The following is a 27,396-nucleotide window of genomic DNA, read 5'->3' as shown; positions in this document are numbered from 1 at the left end:
TCCAGTTCTCAGAATAACTGAGAAAAAAGGCTTGCCCAAAAAAGGTACGTTTAAAGCCTATGAGCTGTTGCTAGTCTTGGCTCTAGGCAAAGCTCTTTCACCGAAAAGACAAAAACATTTGGGGAAAAAAGATAACAATCAAAGTAAAGTATACAAATATTGGCAAATATCTTTTAGCTGTGTCCAGAAATAAATTTTACAGTCAAGAAAATCATGACCCAAAATTCATTCACAGGTTAGCAGAAACCCTAAAATATTTCCTCATATCCCTCAAGTGGAGCATCATGAATTCATGCAGAACCTTCCTCTCTAATTTTAAATACAAAGACTACAACTTCAAGCCATACAAAATAGACCGAGAGAGAGAGAGAGAGAGAGCAAACTAAGTAGAAGCAGGAACCTCAATACATCAAAGCAGCCAATAGAAGGTTTCTAAACCCCAAAAGACGAGCTTAGATTGTCCTATACTCGACATCCACGTGACGTGTCCGGCGAGTCAGCCAGCCAGCACAAAGTAGAACTTTCAAAATGTATGAAACCATGACAATAAAGTGAAGATCTCGGACACGGTGGTTCTTCAGCATCCTGACAAAATGTTCTATAACTCAAAAGTTTGAATGAATTGCAAATACAGAATAAAATAGACAAACATGCGCTACATTGCTTGATAAAAGCATAGTTTAACCACTTCTTGCAAGAGCTCCGGCTGCAAAAAGTAGATTCCTCCGAGAAAACTGCACCATGAACGAGAAATAATGCTAATAAAGGCTTCAATATGATTCAGAAGTGTCAATGGATAAACAAGAAATAATGCTAATAAAGAATTTGAACATTTACCCGTAACGACGAAACAGGAGTAGATTTAGTCGGCAGAGTTTTCAATGATCTGAGTCTGTTAGTATTCCCGCTCCTGCGAATTACATATGATGCAGTTGATTTTTGGAAGGAAAAAAATTTCTGAAGACAGACATTGAAAGGTTAGATTTGTTCAAATTAGATCAAAATACTTTTCGTCAGTCCTTGGAAGTTTTGCACTGGTAGTCACATCCCATAACTTCACAGTAGAATCAGCAGATCCAGATGCAAGAAGGGTACCTTCACAGCTGACACATCCGACAACAATGTTAGAGGGCAAAAGCAGGATTAGGACGTGGATGTGCCTGAAAAACCTTAAATCCATGATCACATCTGAAATATATAATAATTTGAGCAATGGATCACCTGAAAGCGAGTGTCCAGACACATGAGGTGTGACCAACCAGAGGCGTGAGGCAGCTACCACTAGAGAGGTCCCACATCATGATTGTACCATCTTCATCACCAGATGCCATATAGCGACCATCAGGAGACATTGCCAAAGACAAAATCATGCTCCTATGACCAATGAAAATCCGGACACACTCCCCACTCTGCACATCCCATAATCGAACTGTTTTGTCGCTGGAGCCAGTAGCAATGTAGTTGCAGTTGGCATGCCATTGCACACACTAAACAAGAGAATAAAACAGGTAAGCATTCCTATGTAACAGATTAAAGAATTTTTCTGACTTGGCAACAATAAATCCAAGAGCTTTGATTGAAACTGAGATTTGCCAAATCAAGTCAGAAAGCAAGAGAATGAAAGGGTATTGGACTTCATAACTCACATCAACGTCTGACAAATGCCCTGCCATTATTCTTAAAGGCTGTATCCTGTCCATGGACCAAATTCTAGCAGTTCTATCATGTGAAGCACTGGCAAAATAATGCCCCACAGGACTAAACTGCACCAAAAGAAAAGCAGCATTTTAGAATGTGCATTACAATAATTCCCCAACGGTGCAAGAGTAGGAAAAAAGAATGAAACAAATATAACGAACAAAAACAAAAAGAAGAAAATCATGCATATATGTGATCATATTAAGGAAAGCTGCAGCACATGAAGGGGCCTCCAATTGATTCCAAAGATCAGATACATTTAAGTATATCTAAACCTACTAGAAGCTTGGTAAATGAAAACTATGAAATTTGTTTCCCTCCCAAATAATATTGGATTATAAGAATGCCGCATATTTTATCTAGCATTCAACAAGATCCATGGGATCTATCTCATAATGTAGGAGACTGCATATGGAGGAACGCACTAGCCAAAACTAAGGACTCATCATAGAGAGGTAACTGGGAAAGAGAGAAGCCGCACAAATATTAAGATTATCATTAATAAATGGGAAAAAAAACTTGTATGATGAAGGAAAGCAAAGATGCACAAGATGATGTGAACCACCTTTTCCACAGTATGCAGGCACTACAATTATTCTACATGTCATCAGAATACACAGGTGAAAAATCAGCTGAATTTAGAAAAGCTTAGAAAAAAGAGCCCTTACCTGAACATCCCAGACAGGGTAGTTGTGGCCCTTATAGCAAACAAGATTTGAATTAAGCTTTGTGTTCCATAATCTAACTGCATAATCCATCTATGATTTAGAGCCCACAGCTGAAAATTCTGAAGAAACAAAGTGAAGCTAAATACCAAAAGCAAAGAAGAACAGTCCATATTAACATACTAGTTGAGTCTGCTGAAGAGGAAATAATAAAATCCCCAACAGGACTAAAACTGGCTGCATAAACTGGCCCTGAATGACCTTGAAATAATGTATACTGTCTTCTCCCACCACTTTGCCCAAGTATTTGTTCATTTTGAGATGAGTCATTCTCACCCTGTGAAAGAGCTGATAACAAAGGAATTAATTAGTGGACTATTACATCCAGTAAAACTTAATATAAGCATATTATGTTGCTCTAGACACACACAATCTTCCCTCCATTCTTCTACCAAGCTCACTTTTGCAAATAGCACCAATATCTTGCTCAATTTTGTTATATATTTTTCCCATTTTTGGTTGCATAACTTGTATTAGGACACCAAAGCACATTACAGGCTTTAAAAAATAAGCAGATATCTTTTTCTCATACAATTCACCGGAGAAATATTGTATGTATTGAAACAAGTGGGCAAATAGAAAACAAAAATTTGCACATAGCACAATGAAATGTGTGGAGAATTTTTTTTTTTTTTTAAAAAGCTATACAGTGCTCAAAAGGAACCTCACTATTGATGATTTATCAATAATATAGCTCCCTATAAATTCATTTTTTATCACATAAATTTATATTTTTATATTGACAATGATGATTCCTCAAAACTATCGATGTTCTTTCTACACTTACCCACAAATGTTCAGCAAAGAATGAGACATGCACAGTTAAATATAAAACTTAAATCTGATAACTACTATCTTACAACTGACAGTCTGTTGTCCAAGCTTTGCCATATCCCAAACCTTCAGTGATGAGTCAGAAAACCCTCCAGCAACCAATGAACCATCATGGGATATTGATGAGCAGCTTAAACTGTAACAGTTTACCAAAAAATAAGCATTTAGCAATTGAATTCAAAGCATAATCAAATAAGGTTGATCTGCCAAGTATTAGTACATTACCCATTATGCGTATTGAGAAACGTGTAAAAGCTAACTGAAGGCAGTGCAACACTACTCAATTGTACACGGTTCCTTAAATCTTCAAGGATAGACTGCTCTACTTCTGTTGGACTGCAATAATGAAACATTGTATAATTCAATGGAATGTAATTAGAAGATTTACTAGTTTATAGTGAAAAATCAGCCCTCCAATACATATTAACACCTAGTTTTTCTTTGTACAAATATTAACACCTTCACATGGCTAACATTTGACAGCATAATAACTACAAAAATGTAGAAATGAAGTATGGAAAAACTCATTGCTGGGTCTTGGGTAACTGTCTTCATTTAATATTTTGAAATAAAAACACTACTTGGGTTTTGCAATTATTCCAACCGAAAAGGACAAACAGTACGGCCTTCTGCGTTGATGCACAGCCTACATGTAAATTTAATGAGGTTGAATGAAGAAGTGAACTTTCAGAAGTTAATACATTATGGGCAAGGGGAGTTCTGGTTTAACACGTGGCGCTGCAGGCACAGTATTAGCATCAGGTTTTGCACTTTTCCCTGATGCAGTCCCACCCTTGTCCTTCTTTACTTTCTTGATTGAAGCACCTTGCTTTCCTCCTTCAATTGATCTTTTCTAAATGCAAACAAGTAAAATACAAGAGTTAAAAATTATTCAAAATAACTTGAGAAGAACAACAAAAATAAATTCATACTTGATATTAAGTGAAGTAATAAAAGATGTATTCAACGAAAAACTCATGCATCAGAAAGTGCTTGAATGCTGTTCAATAATGCAATATCATCTTTCCAGAGGAGAGGCCTGATAATTAGAAGTATTGAGGTTTAAAAATAACAAGCACCTTATTCTCTTCATTCTCCCCTTCTTTGGCTTCCCCTTCCCCCTTTTCAGAATCTGAAAGCAAAGCACCAGCCTTCTCCAGGCGTTCTTCTAGAGAGTCTTCAAGCAACTGGGCAGGATCACATTTTACAACCAATTAGTTACCCTATAAGCGAGTAATAATCAACACAGCCAGCTCAACATAACGTCATACCAAGCATGATGACTATAAATTTGAGTTTAAACTGGACACTGAATCAGTTACACACCAATTTTTTACAGTTCAAGTTTTCTCTTGCTACTCTAAACCATGGCAAATTTTGGGTCATTTCGTGAAATAGCAGAGACAACCAAAGTAACAGCATGTGATATTTGCACTTCATTTCTGGGGAATCTCAATGCGTATAATGTTGAGTTTGTATCAATAGTGGAGCTAAAATATGTAGTTTTCAACAAAAATACATACATATGTACGTACGTGTATATATATATTCATATGCTTTTTTTCCAAGCAACAAAGCTGGTCATTTACTTTATATAATGAGTTAATTTCTGGTGTCACCCTCAATAACTTTGCCCCCTTCCCCCTCATGAAGCAGAAGACTACACATCTGGTATGAGTATATGCTAAGCAAATATCTTCACAGCACAAATTATTTTATCCTCCCATGTTAGTTTTTTTTTCCACATTATAGGAACCAAGGGCTTGCCCAGCAAAGTTTATGTGTCGGTTTACAATTAGACCTTGAATGCTAATATCATGCATCATTCAAACTTCCAAGCACCATGAAGGCACAATCATAACAAGGAATGGAACCATGTATTAGAAGACAGAACAATTGATTTGAGTGCTTCCTAAGTTAAAGTTTTCACAGAAAAAATGACTCTCTCATCCTATTGTTGTACACTGATATCCAGACCAAAGAACTAGGTCCAGAGAAGATTGCATCAGATCATCATTGGAACTAAAATTATTCCAAGTAGAATGGCAATTGGGATCACATAAATAAAATTATCATAAACAGAATAATTTCTAACATGGCCATGTTTCGTATACATAAGTTAACTAACTCACCCCCCAATGTATTTCTTTCTGATTTATCTGATTTGCTGCATCCTGGCTGCTTCCAGCAAGAGTAACAGCCTCTGGATCATCAGAAATTGAGCTAGGTTGTCCAGGAGTAACTGCAAATGTGGGAAGAATTGAACACCCATGCCAGCAATCTTAACAAGTACAACTGAACAGATAAACTTAACCTGAAGAGAAGTACCTTGGAAGTCAATATGCTCATTAATTATACCAAGTATGGTGGTGGACTGCGTACTGTGGAGATGTTGCAATAGAAGTTCATAGGAATACTGGCAAAACATTAACTCATATCATCTTTCCCAGGAATATAGCTCAACCATTTTAGTTAAAAAATGAAAGGACCATTCCTTATAATGGAAATTACAAAACAACAGATACATGTATTAAAGAAAAGGGAAATAAAGAATGATTAATCAATATCAGCAGATTTCAAGATTTATTGTGTCATTAAAAATAAAGCAACCTGCTATTGGAATCAAATGCTAAATTGCTGCCAAGATCCTTTAACCAATCAGGGAAAAAAATGTTGGACAAATTTAAATTACAGCATAACTGACAGATTAACCCAGAAGAATCAAGAAATTACCTCACATATCTTTATGTTAAATTTGATCTGTCTAAGGGAATGAGCGAATTCCATTTCCTGAGAAACAACATTGTCTGATTATTTAAAGCTATTTATCCAACAACAGAAGAATTGAAAAATGATAAATTTTAGATGGTAGCCAACCTCCAGATGAGAAGGAGAAAGAACACCTTCCAACTTCTGAAGGTCTCGTAAGTGCATCATATCATGGTCTTCACGGAAGGTATTAAAAAAGTTCCGAGCTGAGGATATCAACCACAAGCATGTAAACAAAAAGCATAAGAATATATATTAAATGGCCAGCTCATAACGGAAAATTTGCAATCTGGGTAACAAACAAAAAACTAGTGCATATATCAATTTATCTATACCTTCTTGAATATGCCCTTTTGCCACAAGATCCATAAAACAATGAATAAACACCGGATAAAGCACACGCAATAATTCATGCTGCAAGGACAAGGCAAAACACATAATAACAGAAGAAAATGAAATAGAATGATTTCAAAAGTGAAATTCAGATGAGAGAGCACGTAATTGACATTTTACCTTGTACAAATCCAATGAACTATATGCCCATGATCTGAGCCTGCTATACCCATCATGAAATCTTGCAGGACCACTTTCTAACCTATAAATTAAAGGATATTCATTGAACTATATCAATGACAACAATTTGGAATGTAATCTAGTAGGTAGGATTCACTCAATTGGATGGCTATGTCCCGAGAATATGTCAACCTAACCTTTAGCAGATGAATTTTGTTTAGGAAAACATTCCAGTTCAAAAATTATCTTTGTGCAATCGTTACCATGACAAACACTGAAAATGTCAAGACCATTTATAACTACCGGTATAAAAGCACATCATCAGTATGGAAATGCATAGGCCTACTGGAATAGTAATCCATTTGATCCTCTTACAGTTTACTTCAGCTAAATAATAAATTTATCTTTTTCTTTTTCATATCATAACTTGTTGGCACAAAGATATACTGTTTCCTTTTCTGTAGGGGATCCAAACTATATTTTTTATGGCACACTTGCATTGATGTTTGAGTCACTCAGATGGGCAACCAAGTAGGTTTGGACACCTAATCCAGTACAAATTAGTGTTGTTCATAGAAAGCAGTCCAATCTCAAACCTTTAAATATCCAACTTTTCAACAAACATTGCCAGCAGTCTGGGAGGGCATCTTGATTATGCGAAAAGACAATAAAAATTCTCATACACATGCCCAAAGTCTCATTCTTCGTAACTGAATGATACTTCTTCAAGGCCGTCAAGCATATATTCGAAGGGACTAAAACAGTGAGAATCTGAAAAGTTGGGTGCGATGTATTACAAGAATCAGAGAAATGGTATGAACTGTATTATATCTATTGAACTCAACTCATCAAGGTACAGTATGTGTCTTTCATACAAGTCAGTTATTGATATCCTCTAGACCAAGTGTAACTGAGACTAATGTATCTGACTAAGTTTGAAGGGCCAGGGCTAAGTTTATTGACTAATCCTTATCATTATACTGACAGTGTGAACACTTGCATTAACTGTAACACAGCTAAATTAATACTTGTACCCAAATCCGAGCAAGTTTCTTGGGTTGAAAACCTCAAAGATGTAATATCAACAGCACATAAATTTTGCAAATCCACAACAATGTAAAATTATTACGAATAAATTAACTTTCTAACATGTCCTATCCTAAAATCCACAACCCTTAAGTAATGCTGCTAACACAACTAGTATTTAAACAAAGTTGAAAACTGGCTTCGCAGACCGCGTGATGCTTGATTACATATCATTAAGATGGCCAAGAGAGGCAGTTGCCGATTTTTATATGGAAGTTTATTACGCGCGCAGCATATCTCTATCAGAGTAGCCGTTAAGAGCAAACAAAATCCTATGCAAAGAAAGATTGCCTCAAGGAACCTGCAACTCTTACAAGAGCAAAGTCCATAACCATCCGCAAGTTCAAATCAGCAACCCGCTAACGCGTAAATTAGGGGCAGCAAACAAGATGAAATGAAATAAAATTGAGATGGAGAAAAAAGGAAAAATACTTGGAGAAGGCAAGGATGTGCTTGGCAATGTCAGGTTCGATAAGAGAATTAGCGGAGGAAGTGTTCTTATTCTGTTGCAGCTCCTCCTGAAATGCGTGCTCTGTTTGCGTAAACCCTTTCTTCCTCAGGTACGTAGTAACAAATCCCAGAATTTGATCTTCGTCCATCCGTCTCTCTTAGCTATTGCAAAACCCTCACTCTCCTTTCGCACTTGTGGGGCAGAGTTACGGTTACGTTTTCGCTCCGGAGAAACCTTTTTGGACTCGGTTAGTTAAGCGAAAGTTTGGGTCAGAAAACGAAAAGAAGCCTCTTTTGCATCAGCTCGAGTGTTTGGTTGCATTGCGGGACAGAGCAGGGCAGCAGCTAGGGAGCAGAAAGAACCCTCCCTTGGATCTCAATTCGCAGGAGCACCGTTGGGGAAGACCAGGTAACGGGGAAGAGGAGGGAGATAAATTTGCAGAACTGTCCTTTTTCTTTTCTTTTTTTTTTTTTTGGGGACCTGGAGAGGACTATCCTTTTTCGAATTCTTATAATTATAATTATCTATAATCTATAATTTTAATTTAATTAAAGAAAAATATAATTGTTGGTAATTATATTTTTAAGGTGTTTTGATATTAATTTTGTATACTATTTTCATTGTTTCAAGCCCTTTCAAATCTTATATGCTTGCAATTTTAGTCTTGATATTTTTAAATATGACTATAAAAACTTATGATTAACATGTATATAAACATTATTTCTTTTTGTACTCACTTGTTAAAATTATGTTGAGTTGTGTAAAAAATAAATATCAAGCAAAAAAAAAAAGACAAACAAAATATTAAATCAAAATCTTTAAATACAAAGCCTCAAAAAGGGGGGAAAAAACATAACAAATAGAGGTGTACAAAAAAGTTAGTAGCTATTTTGTTCATATAATGCACAACTCATTATAATTTTATTGATTCAATAATAAAATTAATAGGATTATATTATACACAATAGCAGATTTAATTGGGAAAAAAAATATGGAGACTAATACTAATCAAACAAACTTATGAAAAATGTGCCCTTATTATAAGGTGCCTTCTTATAGATACTTTCCTTAACTTATTAACTCATTTTGGAGAGCGGCTTGCCTTGGCTCGTTTTGAATTGGGAAGGTTTGATAAATCTAAAATTAACCCAAAAACCCAGAACAAGTTTGCTAAGGCAAATCTTGAGTAAAGGAAAAATTGGCACTTGAAAGATCTAAATCCTTCAATCTTACATATTGTGGTGTTATTGTGTTGGCAACTAAGACACATTGTGGATTTGTGATATTATCATTTTAATAATTTGATATATTGTGTTTTCTTGCCAAATTAACGTTACATATAAATGTGTGCATATCAACGTCATTTTTTATTTAATTATTATCATCGATTTAACCAATGATTGGACCGTGAAAGAATTGTGACGTTTAAAACATTAACTCCAATGCAAAGACTTCATTAACCGGTGACTTGCAAATTAATTTTATGAAGACTTTTTTTTTTTAAAAAAAAAGTATAACTTTTGTAAACCCTATTTGAGTGGTGACCATGCATTAAAGAGAGGGAAAAAAATGAAAAAATGACAATAAAAATCCTCTTAAGTATTTAAATGATAATTTGATTACTCAAAATGTCATAATTCTTATAAAGTTTTTAAAGACTTTTTTATCATTAATGAATTTATATAAATTATCAAATTATCTTTTTTAAAAATAAATAATTTACAAGTTTTGTTTAAATATTTATAACTTTCTTTTTTATATTTACAACAATACAACAGCAATGAAAGAAAAGTTGCGAATATTTAAACAAAATTTGTGAAGATTGGATGGTCACTTTTAATCACTTTTTTAGATAAGCAAATAAATGTGCAGATTGGTTGGCTCACCAAGCTTCTATCAGAAGCTCTAGATTTCATATTTTTGATACTTCGCCTCTTGGTTGTATAAATTTTTTATACGCTAATATGATAGCACGGTTTTCCTATAGCTTTTTATTAAAAAAACAAAATTGATAAATCATTTATTTTCAATAAAAATAATTTAATAATTTAAATAAATTCATTAATGATAAAAAATTCTTAGAGACTTCAAAAAAAATTATAGCATCTTAAGATATTAAATTATCATTTACATATTTTAAAGGAATTTTGTTATTATTTTTCAAAAAAACAAACTTTAGTCTTTGTTTTGGGTCAAGGCCTCAAAAGTTTGTTGGGCAATGACCAAAAATATTTAAGAACAAATTGGACCCATAAAAGAAAATTTAAAAGCCCAAAATGAGATTTCTTCCCAAAAAACAATGAGATAAGATGAGATAGAAGAGGAATCAAAATAATATGATAATGATGATAGAAATTTTAAAATGATAAGAAATTGAGATACAGGAATCTCATGGGAATGGATTGGTGCAACATTCTACGCTGTTCAACTTAGAAGTTGCATTGCGGTCCCTTTTATAGTTTTATTTTTGTTTGCTTGCTTGCTTGTTTCTTTGAATCCTCTACTTGGTTTAGGGCAAAATATAACTAACTTTTTCAACTCTATAATTTTAATTCAAAATATAAGTAATTTAATAAATGTAAAAAAAATATCATTTTACCCCATATATTTATTATGTATTTATGAATATAATTTTTTTTTATAAATTTATCTATCACTAATCATAAAATGCATTGATGATTGAAACTAAGGGTAAAATATATATATATATATATATATATATATGAGAATTTAGACTTTATTGGCATGTATATTTAAAAAAAATACTTATATTTTGAACCGGAGAGAGTAGTATTTTAAGTTCACAGCAATATTTTACAATTTAAATTTTAAGGTAATTATGACACTCACTAACATGAAAAATTATAATTGCCAACAAAAATCAATTAAACAAAAGAAAAGCATTGAAGTAAGTGATATTCATCAAATCCTATCACTATTCATAAACAATCAACTTCCTACAAAGATTATATAACAATTGATTGATTATGATTATTTTTTATTTTATAGCTATACACGAATTACAAATGAGTGAATCGTTTCACATTTGTAGTGTGTAATGTTTTGAGAAATCCATGGAAAGAGGGCAATGATTTAGTCCAACGGTATGACTGACTAATTTATTCACGAACAAGTATTGTATCAATTATATTAGTTACATTTTTTTTAATTACCTAGAAGTATTTTTTTTTATTGAAGACAGTTATATTTAAAGTATGGTCAGATGTTAAATATAAGATCCTCTACTAATAAGATATTGGTCCAGTACATTATGAGAGACTAACCATTTTTGCTATGCCCAACTTCATTATTATCAATACCAATTACATTACTTTTAATAACTGACATTTTCATATGTTAATTCAGTATAGTTGATATTTCTTCATTACTATAACAGTCTCCATGGCTCCCTCTTTTAAATTTACTCATATTGTTATAATTCATGTATTTTTTTATTGTTTACAAGTATCTGCTTCTTCATATTGAAAATAATCATATTGAAGACACTGTTAGACAAATGTCAATATTTCTCTTGAGAAGAATTGAATTTTGATTTATCATATTGTGAGAAACTAATTTATTATGTTAGATCTAACTCATGTTAGTTAATATTCATGTATTCGTTATATTACTTTTTTTTTGCTTTTTTTAGTAAATTTTCTCACATGACTTGGCTAAATTTTAACTGATCTAAATAGACAAGTCGAAAGCATATGCAAATGGAAGTCCCTAGAGATTTGGGGACAAAAGGATTTTTCACAAAGTCTTCTGTGAATAATGCATCATAGAAATAGAGTATTTTTAAATGCTTGTAGTATAAAGCATAGATTTGATTGCAAACATATGTAAGTTGATAAATGTTTGCAGTCGAAATTAAAATAATGAATTTATTTTTTATTTAGATAGGCTTCCATAAATGATAAATTAATTTTTTTATAAAAAAGTGTTAATTTTAAATTCTGCATCTATTACTATAAAAATATTGAAAACGTAAAAATTAAATTAAATATAAATTTGAATGATCCATGAGATTGATGAGCTCGATTGGTATTTAAAAAAAGAAGAAGAAGAAGAAGATAAAGTCATTGCCTTAGTTAGGTCCAATGTATTTTCTTAGTTGTGCATCAAAAAATGACCAAAGGTAACACAGCTTATTAGGTATGATTTGATTGATTTATTGCTCAGTTAACTGCGCATACAAAGCTATTGAAAAGGTTTGTACCAAAAAAAAAGTTATTAAAAAGGCTTCCATAGGAACGCTTATTTTGTACTTTTTTTATTTTTTTATATATTTGATCTTTTTAAAATAAAGGTTATGCTTACATTGTGCATGCTCAAAACAAAATTCAATAAAAATATGAGATAGAAATTATTATTTACATGAGTAAAGAACGAAATAAAAATACCAATTTATTTTACTTTTGCACATCCAATCGATGGTTTATAATGAATGATATTATGGAATATGATATGAATTCTACAATTGTCCTAAAATTTCTCATCTATTGAGTGTTTACACTATAATCGTGAGATTTCATCAAGGCTTGAAAATTCATACTTGATCAAGAATAAATGAAACGATGAGTTAAAAGGCAATTCTATAAGAATGTATTTCAATAATTTCTATGTAGTCATGTAAATTATTGGATTAATATATAGGAAATAACAAAAGGTAACGTTGTGATTTAGTATTCTCTCCATATCTTGTACCAACATCTTCGGCAACCGTTAGATTCAATTGACAAACTCTATAATGACACATGAGATGTTCATTGATAAGAAGATTTGAGAGACTCATCAAATTCAAATCTAAATGATTGACATATTGTCCACAGTGAGAGGAATATTAAACAAAGAGTCAATAAATAAATTTAAAAATTTATTGGTAGAGATATATTATCATTAAGTTTTAAATTGATTTTAAGTTCAGATTTTATGTATGAAAAAAATAGTTTAGGGAGAATTATTATTATTTATTTGAAACCAAACTATATTTAAATCTGCTGGTCAAAAAACTATATTTAAATCTAAATTAGTAACCATGTTTGGGTACGGTATGCATATAAACAAGATTTAAATTAGTGAAACTAATAATATTTCACAACCTAAATTAATTCCTTTAAGGTTAATGACAGTTATTGCAGGATATTATTGTTTTAGGTGTGCACCAACCACTATCAACATCAACTTTATGTTTCTCTTCGGATTGTATTATTTCGTCCTCAAGAAGAATTCATTTAAGTATATTTTGTTCTTCAATGCTCAATTTGATTAATTTGAATATTTCAATTTATTTTCCAAATTGATATCATTAATTGTAGAAAGAAATATACACGTTTCAACAGCAAATCCCATATGGCATATTTGTATTTGTTTATTTAAAACAAAATAAATCTCCATGTACATTGTACAGAATTTGAAAAATAGGTTACACTGTTATTAAATTATGATAAATTACGTGAATTATTACAAATGGTTTTACAAAATTAAAAGTATTCAAATATGTAAAAATTTTACCATGATAATGTTTGACTCAATTTGATTTCACTTCTAACATAAATTCATCTCAGCCTAATTAATCAAATTTTGTTTTGAGATTTTAAGAGTAGCTTTTTTTGTTGATATATGGGGTAAAGACTAAAGACATTCATTTCAAAACTAATTGAAAGCGTTATTTTTAATACTCGTTTAATTGAAAACGATAAAAAAAAATTAAGTTTGGGTAATAATTTTAATTTTTCATCAATCTAGTAATCAACTGTACACCCAACTTACTCATAATTAGATTGATGAACTACGAGAGCATGAAAACGAGTTTGAATAATTGAGATTCACATATTATTACGAAGTAAAAAAAACATTGGGATTCAAACAAAAATATGTCGGCAATGGTGCCTTTTTTTTATTGGACATTTTCAAGAGGATGATGCAATAAATTAATGCATGTAATATAGTACAAAGTTCACATCTAAAGTAAATATATATAAAGAAACTTTTATTTTTATTGATTTGATCTCTTAACTTTAAAATTTATTTAAAATTATTTTTATTTTATTGTTTTGAGAACTGTTATTTTATATAACATGTTTTAAGAAAAAAATAAAAATAATTTTTTTTATTTTTTTATTCTCCAGAACAATATTACCAAAACACTTAAAAAATATTTTTATTTTTCTTTTTTTAAAATAATATGTTATTTTTTTATTTTTCAAAACACTTTTTAAAGATATGTTACTAAATAATTTTATTTTTTTTATTTTGAAGAACGGAAAATCATTTTCAAAATAAGTTGCCAAACATTCCCTTGATTTATGTCATTTTAATCCTTCATGTTTATTAAGCTATTCCTTTAAATTTTGTAAGATAAAATAAACTTTAAAAAAAGGTGATGTGAAAATTAAATTACTGACGTGTAACACGTGAATTAAATAAAACGTATCATTTAAATATCTCTCAAGTTTTAATTACTTTTATGTTATTTATTTTATTATGTTATTATATTATCATCACTATCATGGATTTTGATAAGTAATTAGGACTTGTCAGATTTGGTTGATGTGTTTTATTTAATCCATGTGTATATTCCATATCAATAATCTAATTTTCACATTAATTTTTTTAGGGTTATTTTATCTAACAAAACTTAGAAGAGTAACTTGATTACTGAAACAAATGTTAAGAATTGAAATAATAGAAATTAAAGTTAAACAACTAAATTGATGGAACTTCAAAACGTGAAAGACTAAAAACTGCTTTACCTCTATTTAATATATATATATATATATATACATACATATACATACATATATATATATATATATGATAAAATAATCTAGGTCCTTTCAGCCTTTAGTAAAATGAGTTACGGTTGTTCAAGTATAAAGTTTAGTATTTGAATATGTGTGAATAAAAATATCTTTGATACAATTACCTCTAATTAAACACTAACAATATTAAAATCCAATCAAATCAAACTAGGTATATATATATATATATATATAGAGAGAGAGAGAGAGAGAGAGAGACATGCATGTTGGAATCTATTACCAATTGTTAACTATTACATAATTGAATTGCAATGTAAAGTCTATGATATGTTTTTTTTTTATTATATATTGAATCAATAATATCTTACATATTAACCTAAATGAGTGAAGGAATCATATGCAATGCCCTTATGAGTAATAGATATTATATTTGAACAACTATTGTACGGTTCAATCATGCATTTTAAATCGTTAGTTTATGCATCGCATGGGTATCTTTTCAAAATGTGATTTTACGAACATTAGATTTGTTGACATAACAAATTACAATAACTGATAAAATAAGCGTTTAAAAACTAATACAAAAAAAAAAGTAATTCAAGGCAAATCATATTCATTAAATCATACTACTATTCATAAACCATCAATTTCATATAAAAAATTATATGATGATTAATTATTTATTATTATTTTAATTTTAATTTTTAGTTTCTATTTTGGAAACAAAAAATTGTCACATTTATAATATTACTTTTTTTATCTATTTTTTTATTTTTTATTTAACATATCAAGCAAACCTACAGATAAAACTTCTTGTTTAACAACATTTATTTTAAAATATTATATTTCTATGACTATTATTTTAAATTTTAATTTTTATTTACAAATACAAATGACTTTTCACATTTATGATATTACCTTTTTCGTTCTATTTTTTATTTTTTATTAAACAAATTAGGCTAGCCCTAGATAAATTTTTTGCGTGGCAAATATGCGTATTTTAAAGAAAGTTAGAAACAATATGGGATGAAGCCATGAAGGGCTTTACTAGTATTTACTCCCTTTTTTTATGCTTTTTTAAATGTAAGGCACAGAGAATCATGCAAGGAAAAAAAAAAAGATAATTAGATCATGTCAGAAATCATACACACCAAGAGAGTAGATCACAAAAATTTTAATATCAAGATAGTCATCTAAAACTTGACATACAAATCAATCCACATATTTGTTAAATTTTCAAAACACATGTTCAAAGATTATTATCCAATCTCAATATGCTCATTTTGTCTCAAATTATAAAACATTTTTAAAAAAATTTTGTTATCCTAAAATATACAATTTGAAAAAATATTTTATTAATAATACCTTTTCAATATTACTTTTCATGTGGACAAAGAATTAAAATAATATTTCAGTATAATAATTAAGTATATAAAAATATTTTAAAAGTCGTTTTGAAAAAGTAAATTTGCAAACTCATTAGTGTGATAATTTGAGATGGAAATAATACTTTATATCAAATTGACACAGAACACCTAAAGTGAATATATGTCATGATTCTTCCTAGTCATTTTTTATTTCATTTCTCTAAACTTGGACTTGACATTTACTTGCTAAATGCCGAGAAAGTGAGAACTCAGGTCCACAAATATTAGCACTAGGATTTAAAAGAGAAGGAGTAAAAGGTAAAAACAAGAAAACAAAACAAAAGCAGAAAAAAGAAAGAAAGAGAAGAGAAGAAATGAACAGCAACACGTGGGGTGGGGTAAAATAAGCACTCAAAGGAAGGAAGGAAGAAGGCGCAGCCGCCTAGGACCAAGGAAGAGATGTGCCATTTTCTCTGGTCCCATGAATGTGACACACTTAATTTCACCAAAGTGGAAAGGAAATGGAAGACATCATGTGAAAAATAAAAAGAAGGTTTGCTAGGACATTGACCAATGACACTCACATACATTACAATACAAACAGACAGACAAGACAAGTCCCTTCCGTGGACCCCACCACCACCCCAACACTGGTCTCCAATTCCATCACGCAACCAAACAGCTCTCAACTTGGCACGTCCCATTTCTGGGGTCCCATACTCACATGCCAGAGGATAAGCTCAAGTGAAAAACAGAAAAAGGGTGATAACAAGGACAAAACTTTCTTCAATCCATATCCCTTCCCAACCAATTTACCCACACCAAATTCTCTCCAGATTGCTTAACCTGTTATATCATCTACCAGTTCTACCTATAGACCAATCAGATAACAATATATGGCAGGGTTCACTGAATCATGTGTCATAAACAGTATTCATGATCTTCACTTGCAAACCAGCAAGTCTGCATACAGTAGAGTCCACTGATCAGTAATTTGTAAGTATCAAATAATGAAAAGCATCTTGTAACACAATGGAGCCCACATAGTCATGCGTGACAAGAACTGATAGTTTGGCCCATTAAGGCAGAACTAACAATTTCCGGCCATGATTAAGGGAGAAACTAAAATCCAAAGAGAGAATTATAATTATAAATCTTATTTATATCACAGTCTTGCATAAAGTTTTAGGACAACAGGGCTACACTGATAACATACACATAATACAGGGTTATATAATGGGAGCATCCATTGTTTATAAATCCCATATACCAGACCTGCCAAGCACATAATATCTAGATCTACAGGGACTTTTTTGGCCATAACCTACTATTACATGTGAAGAAAAATGCAATAAACTACCTTTCTCTTAGACACGGGAACTTCCCATGATTTGAAGGGGAAAAAATGAGACTCCCATGATACATGTGATTTCCACAAGTCATTTCAATGGTGATACCATATTGATGACATGTCTGACTGTTTGTGAAGAGATTCCATTCCTCCTACGCCTGCTTGCATCTCATCCTTAAAATCAAAAGATGCCAAATCACAAGGGGACCCAAACATTAAATGGAAATTGTTGTTGTTGCTACTGCTGTTGCTGTTGTGGTGCTGATGGTTGCTTTCAAAAGGAGAGTTAAAAGCCTTGAACGGGTCAAAATGACCTTCCTCGCGGGCAAACATCTGCTGATTATTGGACATGTTGGAGTCTTCAAAGAAGTTTCCATCCATCACGACTCCTTGATTAGGGAAGAAATTGTTCTGTTGCTGCTGAATGCTGGGTTGGGAAAGGTTTTCATTTTCTACAGTTACACAGTTACTGGAATTCATGTTCTTGCTCCCTTGAACATTTGTATCATAAACCGACATAAGGTCACTTATCAATTTCTGGCCATCTTCAGGAACTCCGAGCCCTGATAGATTTAACGAAGGTGGAACTAAATTAACAGACTGAGCAGTGGGTTTGGGTTGGGCGAAAGATTGAGGGAAGATAACCGGCTTGACTTCATTAACATGAAAATTTGGCCCACCAAAATCTGAAGAACTGCCTCTGTATGGACAATTAAGTTGATGATTATCCCTTGAAGTCCGGTCAGAAAATGCAAGGCGAACTTCGCTATAAGGGCATTGAGGGTGCTCACATATGTAGATTTGCTGATTTATCATGTTAAAGTCATTAGGAGCCTTCCTCTTCCGAATGAAATCTAAGTTGGTGACAATCTCTCCCTTGATTGGAAAAGAAGGTTGCTGAATTGGCAACCTTCCTCTCATTCTATCCATCCCAAGATTGGACGGATTGAGGCTATCAGGTTTTTGGTCATCCACATCAAAATTTGGCTCATCCTCAGCCCCTTCAACATCATACTCACTGCAGTCATTGATAACCAAAGATCCACTACCTCCAGATGAAGACAACGGAGGGCAATAGTCAGGGTACAGCTCTCGTGCCAAAGCCTCCTCTTGGTTAATGATCGCAAGCCAAGTGGCGCTTTCCTTGGCTGTCATTTTATCTTGAAGACATTTTGACTGCCTCACTAGCTTGCGAATCTTGGCAATATCAGGAGACATGTGCTTTATAACAGCAGTTAAAACACCCACCTTCCATGCCTTCTTCAGGTCATGTGGTTTCTTGTATGGCGGAGGGCCTTGATCTTTAGGTAAACCAATTTGAGGCCACCAATCTTCATTCCCTGTGGGCCACCATGGTGGAGGAACTCCCTTCTCTAATGGAAATCGTCTCTGAGGTGGATCACAGTGCTGCATCAGTGCTGACAAGAGAGAACCCAACGTTGTGTCCTGAAGCTCTTGCAGGGTGTGTGGAGTTGGACCAAGAGAGCTGCACCCATCATTCTTGCCTGGAATCGAATTATCTGCTTGATATTTGGCTATGGCAGCTGGGCCATTTCTATCAAATCTGACTTTATCTTTCCACCATTCACGAAGATTGTCAGAAGCACCAGTCACAGGTTTCCCCTTCTCTGGAATTATCCCATAAACAAATCCTTGAGCCTTGCAAACCTCCATCATCTTTAGCATGTACTTCAAGATTCCGTCTTGGGCTCTTGACATCTTTTTCCTCCTCGCTTGTTCTTGAGACTGCCTTTGTTTTACTGCATCTATTCCTTCCTTAGATTTACTCTGTTCCTTCAACCTTTTCAGACGCAACTTGTCTCTCCACATCCTCTTCTCCAGCTCATCCATATCAATGTCTTCATCAGTGTAATCATCATCAACCACCACCTCTGGTTCAGTCTGCCGGGTGACAGCATCACCTTCCCCCAGGGGAGCAGATAACGTATCCAAATCACCACAAAACCCCATCTCTTCAAACATCATCATCATTCCTCACCAATGAAAATACCCCTAAAATATTGCCTGAATGTTCAGAACAAAATGGATTCCACCAATGAAAGCTTGAGGACTAGGGTTCCAAGCTTTTGCCCTTCTTTATACACAGATAAAAGTCGACAATTTCTCCACTATCTAGACCTTTTAGCTGCCAAAAGACATAAAACATAGAATAATTAAACCCAGTAAAACAAAGCATATTAAATACTTTTCATGTAAATAGGGCCTTAAAAAACGGAATTGTCATGAGTAGACTCTTCTTTTTCAAGCGCAGAAATATCAGATAAAGGCTAAAATCGCACTAAAAAAATAGTAAATATCCTAATCTCCAATAAATATTCAACCGGACCTTATCTAAAATCTTTACTCCGTCAATATATCAATTAAGTGCTCAGGACTTAAATGATTGCACAGATCTAAACGAGCCACACGTAAACTACGACAATAGAAACCTCCACAAGCTTAAATTTCAGGTCGATTTTCAAGATTATCTCATCAACCAATAATCAAAAGGATACCTGCCGAGAGAGACAGGCAAGAGAGAGAGAGAGAGAGAGAGACAGAGCGAGATACAAAAATATAAGCAAAACTTGCAGGGAAACCTTCCAAGTGAGGTTATCTAAAGAGGAACCAAGACCAAACCAATCACTCAGACAATCGATATCAAGTTCAAAAGCTATAAACAGAGCAGAAATCCAACAACGTATAGAAGAACCCAATGTTAAGACTCATACAGATCCACCTGGAAACAAAACCATCATCAATTCAACCAACACCAAAAGGAAACTAAAAAAACCCCACAGATCGGGTTGAGCAATCAGAAGCAAAGACGGAAGAAACAACACAACATCAAAAGCATGCAAGCAAAAGTAGGTAAAGGAATCTCACCAGAAGATCCAAACACTTGAACTTTCTCTTCTTCTGAAGAAGTCGGCACAAGTCAATAAGCGAGAGCAGAGAAGATGGGTTTCTGAGAGTTGACCACAGAGCGAAGGAAGAGGAGAGGAAGGAGAGGAAGAAGTGGGAGGGAGAGAGAGGAAGAGAGAGAGGAGGGAAGTGATGATGAATGTGGAATTGGGAGTGCGTCCACATCTATTTTGGGAGCGGCAATGGGAACGGTGATTGGCAAATCCCATCCCTTCATGTCATCCTATGGAAAAGATATTGCCACGTTATAGAAAGCATTTTGCCCGGTCTTTAGCTAAATTACATTTACAGACATTTGCACGTACGTGTGTGCCTATAGTTTACATCATTATCTGTATAATTATATATTATATATTATATGAGTTATGAGTGAGTACAATATGTTGCAAACAAAGCATACTTCCTCCGCAGGAAAATATACAATATTTTTAATTAAATTTTATCTTAATAAAGTAATTAATTATTTTTAAATTAATACTGTCTTTTCATATTTATTCCTATTAAACATCCTACAATAAATATAAAGTTATTATTAATAAGGATACTTTAAAAAAAAGACAATGATTACACCTCAAAAAACTAAAATATCTTACATTTTTTAACATTCAACTCCTCAAAAAATATTTTATATTTTTAAACAGAAGGAGTATCTTATAAGGATTTGAACAAAAATATATTCCAAATTTAATTTATGTTAAATTTTATAGTCATCAATATGTACACAACCAAATTTTATGAAAAAAACGGTAATCATATACTATAAATTAATTATTAATTATATTACTTATCTTAGATTCTATGTAACGAATTAACATAAAAGCTCGCATCTTATCTCATTATTTTTAAGAAAAACAACTTATAATTTAATTTTATATATTTAATATGTTTGTTTTTAATTAAATCAAAACATGTAAATTTTTGTATAAATTATATATTCTATAACAAATTTTTATTATTAATATTATCAACACTTTAAAAAAAAGCTCATGTCTTATCTCATTATTTTTAAGAAAAACATGGCAACTTAATTTTATATATTTAATATGTTTGCTTTTGATAAAATCAAAACATGTAAATTTTTTATAAATTATATATTCTATAAAAAATTATTATTAATATTATCAATACTTTAAAATACACTTGTCTTGATTAGATTGAATAAAAATATATTAAATATATAACAAATAAGTCTTGCCATATTTTAAAATACTTAAATTATTATTAACTTTTACGATTTTTTTTTTTACATTTCAGCAAAACTGTTACTTTAATTATTTTTATGTTATCAATATGAAATTTTTATTTATAAGGTGTCTTAACTATTTTAAAATTATTAGTAAATGCAACTTCATTCTCTAATGTAATGGTAGCATATTTAAGTTCTCACCCTCATTTTTTTTTACAAGTGTTGGCCATCATATACTTAAGGTGGGATAATATTTTTTTAAACAATTTTTTAAGAACAAAATCATCTTTTCATCAAAAACCCATCATTTTTTCTATTACTTATTTACATGAAATAGTTGTCAAGCCGCACGTAGTTATAGCAAGATATTTTGTTGCTAAAACCAAGCTTGATTTTTGCTATTGTCACAATCACTTCTAACCCATTTGGCCATGCTTGATAGTCAAGATGGGATAGAATGTGTATTGTTATCACTACAATGAAATTATTCCACATCAATAAATAACAAAGAAAATGATATGTCTAATGGAACAATAATTTTGCTCTTAAAAAATTGTTTAAATTATTTTTTTTACCTTCACTTTGGCATCGCAATTGGTTTTTGACCCAAACTAATTTGGTCAATAACTTATAGGCACTTCTTTAAAAAAAATACCTTCCATCAAGAATTTAATCATTGCTGTATGTTTAGGGCTTGTAATTTTTTTAAAAAAATAACTGAAAAATTAATACTACAATCATTTTCATATATCTGTATTTTAGAGATATTATTATCTAATCAAAATTAAATGTTCACTTTTTTCATGTCATACCAAATGGAATTATTTTTTTAGCCAAAATAATTATTTTATTTCATTAAATCTTAATTCGTATTTTCATTTCCACTTTCATTTGAAATGTTCGTTTTTATACCTGAAATTTTCATTTTTCATTCTTATCAAAACATTCCACGAATCAAAGGGCAAATAATAAGATAGTGAAGTATTTTCACAATTGTTTTTTTTTTTTGCCAACAATTGTTTTTAATCGATTAATCTTCCGTGTCCATGTCATTAGGACTAATCCATAACTTAATTCATTATTCTCGGTACTAGCTATATACTAAGATTTTCTTTCTTTCTTTATTTTTTCAATTTTAATAGATTTAATTTAATTTTTATTATCAAAACTAGATCTGGTCTTAAATTTGTTCCTATCTATATTTAATTATTGTAATTCAATCATAATAAATGCACATCAATTTTGTTAAAGTAGTTTCAATGTTTGTAGATTTGGATAAGATGTGACGTTACAGTGCATGTTGCATGCTCTAGGTTGCATGAAATGGCCCAATCTGAAGATAAGATAGTTATCTATGAGTACAATTATTTCATACAAAGTTGATAACGATCCCAATGTGGGGAAATTAGAGTTCAGGGCCCAAAATTTAGAGATACTTGCTCTGGATGACCGTGAGTTTTAAAAAAAGTACACTAAGTTCCCTAAATGTGTTAATATTATAATGAAAATTTTCGTTCTAGAATTTACACAATTTTACTCAAATGAATTTGCCCGTTAACTGAAAAAAAAAATCTTATGCCTAAAATATGAATACCTAATTTTTGAAAATTTAAAAGTATGGTCAATTCATACTTATATATAAAGAGTTTATCATTAAAAATTTAAAAATTTACAAAGGATTTATCATTGATATACAACAATATATCACTGACAAATATAATAAACTGATCATAATGTAAAATATAATAAATATTGAGCTGTTTAATTGATTTGACCTTAGTTATATTAGCAAAAGCCTCATTTTACTTTATCCTCAAAATAAAAATTGAATTGAATTTTTACTAGAAGAGATGTTTATTTTTAATGTTCAACCTTGTCCTAAACATGGTTATTTCCAATATGAGAAATCTTGTATGCAATAATAAAAAAAAAGTAAAATTGTGCCGTAAAGCACATGGCACAATGCCAAACAAGATATCTTTGTTGATGAAAAATCTTAAGGTTTAAGCCTTGGTTTGTTGCATACCATATCGCAATTTACCTTCTCCGTAAGGCTCCCACGTAAGAATGGTGGTGGCTCCAGACATCAATGATATAGAGTCAGTCAAAAACAAGTAAATTAAAGGATGTATTCTTGTTGACAAAAAAGTCTAAGGTTTGAACCTCGACTAAAGAATTACATGTCTTACAATTCACCTTCCTTCACAAAGTCCCAAGCCATAAGGATGGTTGGGGCGTTTGTGTTAGAGTTAAAGTCATACATTAACAAAGAGATTTAAGTCATAAATTAATAACTATAAGGAGTTATGTGAAAGTAGTGAAGTGTCCTTAGTTCATCTATAACTAATTTAAGAAGTAGCCCAATGTTTTCATGAGTTACATTTCAAATTATAAGTCTAGGTCTAAAGGGATCCATCAACTAGTTTTATAGTCTGTTGGCACTCTCCCAAGCTGCTAGCAATGTATGTGAATTCAACAATGATGATATCATGTATAAAGAAGAGTAAATATTCCCAAGAATAAATATGAATAAAAATATATGACCAAATCATGCATGCCATTAGAAATAAAAATAAATAGGTGTTGGATTGTTTTTGAGATTTAGAATCAAAGTATCGTGCTCCTTGAGGATTTGTTGAGCATGCTAGAGGAGTATGTCCTCAAAATGAGAGTTAAATCAAATGATTGTATGGGTTACTAACGTCATTTACCACAATTTTCTTATAACATCAAAATGAAATGAGAAACTAAGAATACACCAAATAATGCACAAGGTTTGATTCAGTACTTATGAGTAAATACAAAGAGCGCTTTGTTAGACAAAAGAAAAGATAAACCAAAATAGCCTAAGGAGCCTAAGCTAGCTATAATGATGAAGAGAATCATGTTGGGCAAACTTGAGATGATGCTAAATGAGTTGTATGAGTATTACGTTGGGCAAATTGATTTGATTGAGTTGAATTTGCAAAGTGTCAATAGAGAAAGTCGATTACGTACTCCTTTTCTATCTAGAAAATAGCAAGGGTGCACTCATTTGAATTTGAAGCTTGACACTAGGAAGAATAAATAACTATCCATGCTATCAAACCATCAATGATGCACTTTATCCTGTAGAGCGGTAAAAGTGAGTCGGTTGTATAATTTAGACAATGGAAGGAGCATGTGAGATTGGATCGTTGAGCACCTTAAATGTAATTAATGTTTCACTTAATTTCCGCAATGCTAGTTAGCTATAACCTATAAGGGTATTTATGGGATGAGATGGGATCAAAACACCTTTATCTTTTGTCCTATCTCAATATGATTGGAATGAGATTAGGTCAATCAAGATAAGTATAAGATTGAACATCCCCAATTAGCTATTGTACATGTATTCCTATTAAATTGGATTGAGCCTAGGTAATTCCTCCTTCAAGCCAAGTGCACCAAATTCAATCCAAACAACTGGAAATATGGTTGCAATAAATGAAACCGCTAGGCTAAGGATGCGTTGGTTTGGAAATATTCGAATCAGAGTTAGGCAATTGCGGTGAAAAGGACAGAAAACACCTTCGCCAAAAAGACGCCGACAATGAGAAAAATGGGGGAAAAGATGACGCAAGCATTTGGAGACGATATTTAGCAAGAAGAAAAATGAGGAAGATATTTGTGTCGTGTTAATATGATTCCACGTTTGAATAGTTTCTTTTTTAATCGAAACTAAAAAGATATATTCAAAATAATGTCAACTCACAATTATAACACACAAAAAGAATCAATTTACGATATTTTATGTTTTTGTCCGAATCCATAATCCTTTTCCAGCAATAGGATTTTTACAACCAAACGAACCTTAAAGACTGAATTAATTAAATACTGATAATATGATTGAAAAAACTTGAAAATAATTATTATTGAGTAGTAATTATAAGAATAATAACAAATAAAAAGTATTGCATCTCCCCATTTTTATGTGCATGAAATGCGATCAATACGTATAAATTTAAACTACCAAATTAATGAAGTGCAATTGTATTTAATTAGTATTCACTATTAATTCTTCAAAAAAAAAAAAAGTCCAATAGCGGAACCACCAATTATTTTATGGCCAAACGGCTCTTGAATTAAAAAGAGATGCTTTTGGCTCTCAGAGTCCCAATTGAAAAGAGAGAAGGTTTGAGGGAATTTTCTCTTATTTAAGTAAAACCCTATATTTGACCGTAACTTAAATTAATCCAAAAAGTTGAATAACGTATACTTGTAGTCCCTTCATCCCCCTTTATTTATTATACCCGTTCTAATGTTATCCTTCCCAGCTCCCCCCCTGTGACACTCCCTCTGTGGCATTTTTTGAAAGATTTAATATTTAAAAATATAAGTCTGTATAATCATTATTTTTTTAAAGTATTTTTATTAAATAAATTATTTTAAATTTATTTAGAGTAAAATAATCTTTTAAATAGGGGTAAATATGAACATATAGGATTAATTTAAAGGCAAGTAACTATTTTATTAAGGATGAAATTTGATTAAAAATGCATCATACTTTTGAATTAAAGGAGTATTTTTTTTTCTTACTATTTGATATTTTACAAATAATGTTATATTAAATCAAAAGTATTTTTAAAAATTTATATTTACATTTTAAAAATCAAATTATAAAACATATTTAATAAATTTTACTGGAAAAATAAATATCTTATAAATTGAGATAAAAGAATAAAATTTCAAGTTAATTAAAAATTTTAATTTTAAATTTAGAAAATACAGTAACATTGATGATAGAGCTTTAACTTGGAATAATCTCAATCTAACTTGATCTCAATTACTTTAGACATCGATTAAAATTCCATCAACTTTTCACATGGTGTAGATTTAGGACACCGGGGGGCATCATAGACAAAAAAAAAAGATATTTTGTTTGTGATATTTAAGAAAAAAAAAAGGTTCTAATTTCCAGCTAATTTTAATTTTCATCAACCACCCACCCGTGCCTGACGCTGAAACCATTCAATTATTGATGGGGTTGAATATTCTTTCAAACAGTACCCGCCGCCATGGCATTGGCGCCATCCATGATACATGAGGGAAAAGGATATTTTATTTAATAATAATAATAATAATAAATAGTGACAGAGAGCAGAGACGTGACTGTGAATGATGGCTAGCTTGGACTTTTTCCAGTTTTTTCAAACTTCTACGTAATGTTTTGAAACCTCAATCTGATGTCGAGTTGAAAAAAGCAATGAGTCATGATTTTTGTAATTCAATAGTTAAATCGATGGTTGACTGATAACATAAAATTAAATAAAAATAATATTTATATATATAAATATATAAATAAAATACTATTTTATCAAAAAAAAAAAAAACAATGTATCAACAAACTTACATCGTGTTCTCTGCTCAATCAACTCAGCTTTGCTTACAATGAACTTGGGATCTTGACATTAAAGGATGGACTGTTGGAGTTGGAGGCACTGCTACATCAGCATAAGCTCGAGATCTTGATACAAAATGCAAGGTGAAAGGTATGTTGTCATGTTATGACTCATAAATTTTTAATTTCGATGTCAAAAGATAAATTGCTAGGGTTGGAGGTAGAAGCTGAAGGAAAAATTAAAGATTGAGCTTGGATCATGAAAAAAAATTTGAAAATTAGAGAAGAGAAGACAAAAAAAAATTAAAAATTAGAGGAGAAATCGAGAATCTGAAAAACTAAACTTAAGTTTCCTTTTTTTTCCT

General features: G+C 31.5%; 2 protein-coding genes across 4 annotated transcripts; both read right to left on the bottom strand.

Annotated features, from left to right (window-relative positions):
- Positions 1–132: 132 nt before the first annotated feature.
- LOC129318790 (transcription initiation factor TFIID subunit 5) lies at positions 133–8,511 on the bottom strand. 2 transcript variants are annotated; one of them, XM_054963742.1, is made up of 19 exons: positions 8,058–8,511; positions 6,540–6,621; positions 6,362–6,440; positions 6,135–6,232; positions 5,991–6,047; positions 5,586–5,673; positions 5,390–5,499; positions 4,337–4,444; positions 3,959–4,110; positions 3,483–3,593; positions 3,284–3,393; positions 2,547–2,711; positions 2,367–2,443; positions 1,647–1,763; positions 1,222–1,487; positions 1,008–1,103; positions 838–910; positions 660–734; positions 133–598 (listed from the first exon to the last, which is right to left on the bottom strand). In XM_054963742.1, exons 1-18 carry the CDS (start codon positions 8,222–8,224, stop codon positions 681–683), a joined length of 2,010 nt encoding a protein of 669 aa, XP_054819717.1. In that variant the 5' UTR covers positions 8,225–8,511; the 3' UTR covers positions 133–598; positions 660–680. The 2 variants fall into 2 exon arrangements, with proteins under 2 accessions (XP_054819717.1, XP_054819716.1); XM_054963741.1 differs by having other exon boundaries at positions 133–585.
- An 8,088-nt stretch (positions 8,512–16,599) lies between these two features.
- Positions 16,600–20,636, bottom strand: LOC129318193 (protein ETHYLENE INSENSITIVE 3-like). Of its 2 annotated transcripts, XR_008595189.1 has the most exons (3): positions 20,448–20,636; positions 17,571–19,707; positions 16,600–17,173 (listed from the first exon to the last, which is right to left on the bottom strand). XR_008595189.1 is itself a non-coding variant. In XM_054962823.1 (2 exons), the coding sequence occupies exon 2, from the start codon at positions 19,551–19,553 to the stop codon at positions 17,655–17,657; it is 1,899 nt and encodes a 632-aa protein (XP_054818798.1). In that variant the 5' UTR covers positions 19,554–19,707; positions 20,448–20,636; the 3' UTR covers positions 17,349–17,654. The 2 variants fall into 2 exon arrangements, 1 of the variants encoding a protein (XP_054818798.1); XM_054962823.1 differs by lacking the exon at positions 16,600–17,173 and having other exon boundaries at positions 17,349–19,707.
- Positions 20,637–27,396: the final 6,760 nt, after the last annotated feature.

This window comes from Prosopis cineraria, unplaced genomic scaffold (genome assembly GCF_029017545.1).
Source record: "Prosopis cineraria cultivar Desert tree isolate PC_DT_omini unplaced genomic scaffold, ASM2901754v1 PC8, whole genome shotgun sequence".
Classification (NCBI taxonomy): Eukaryota; Viridiplantae; Streptophyta; class Magnoliopsida; order Fabales; family Fabaceae; genus Prosopis; species Prosopis cineraria.
Note: the sequence above shows the minus strand (reverse complement) of the source record. Positions and strands in the feature narration are given on the sequence as shown.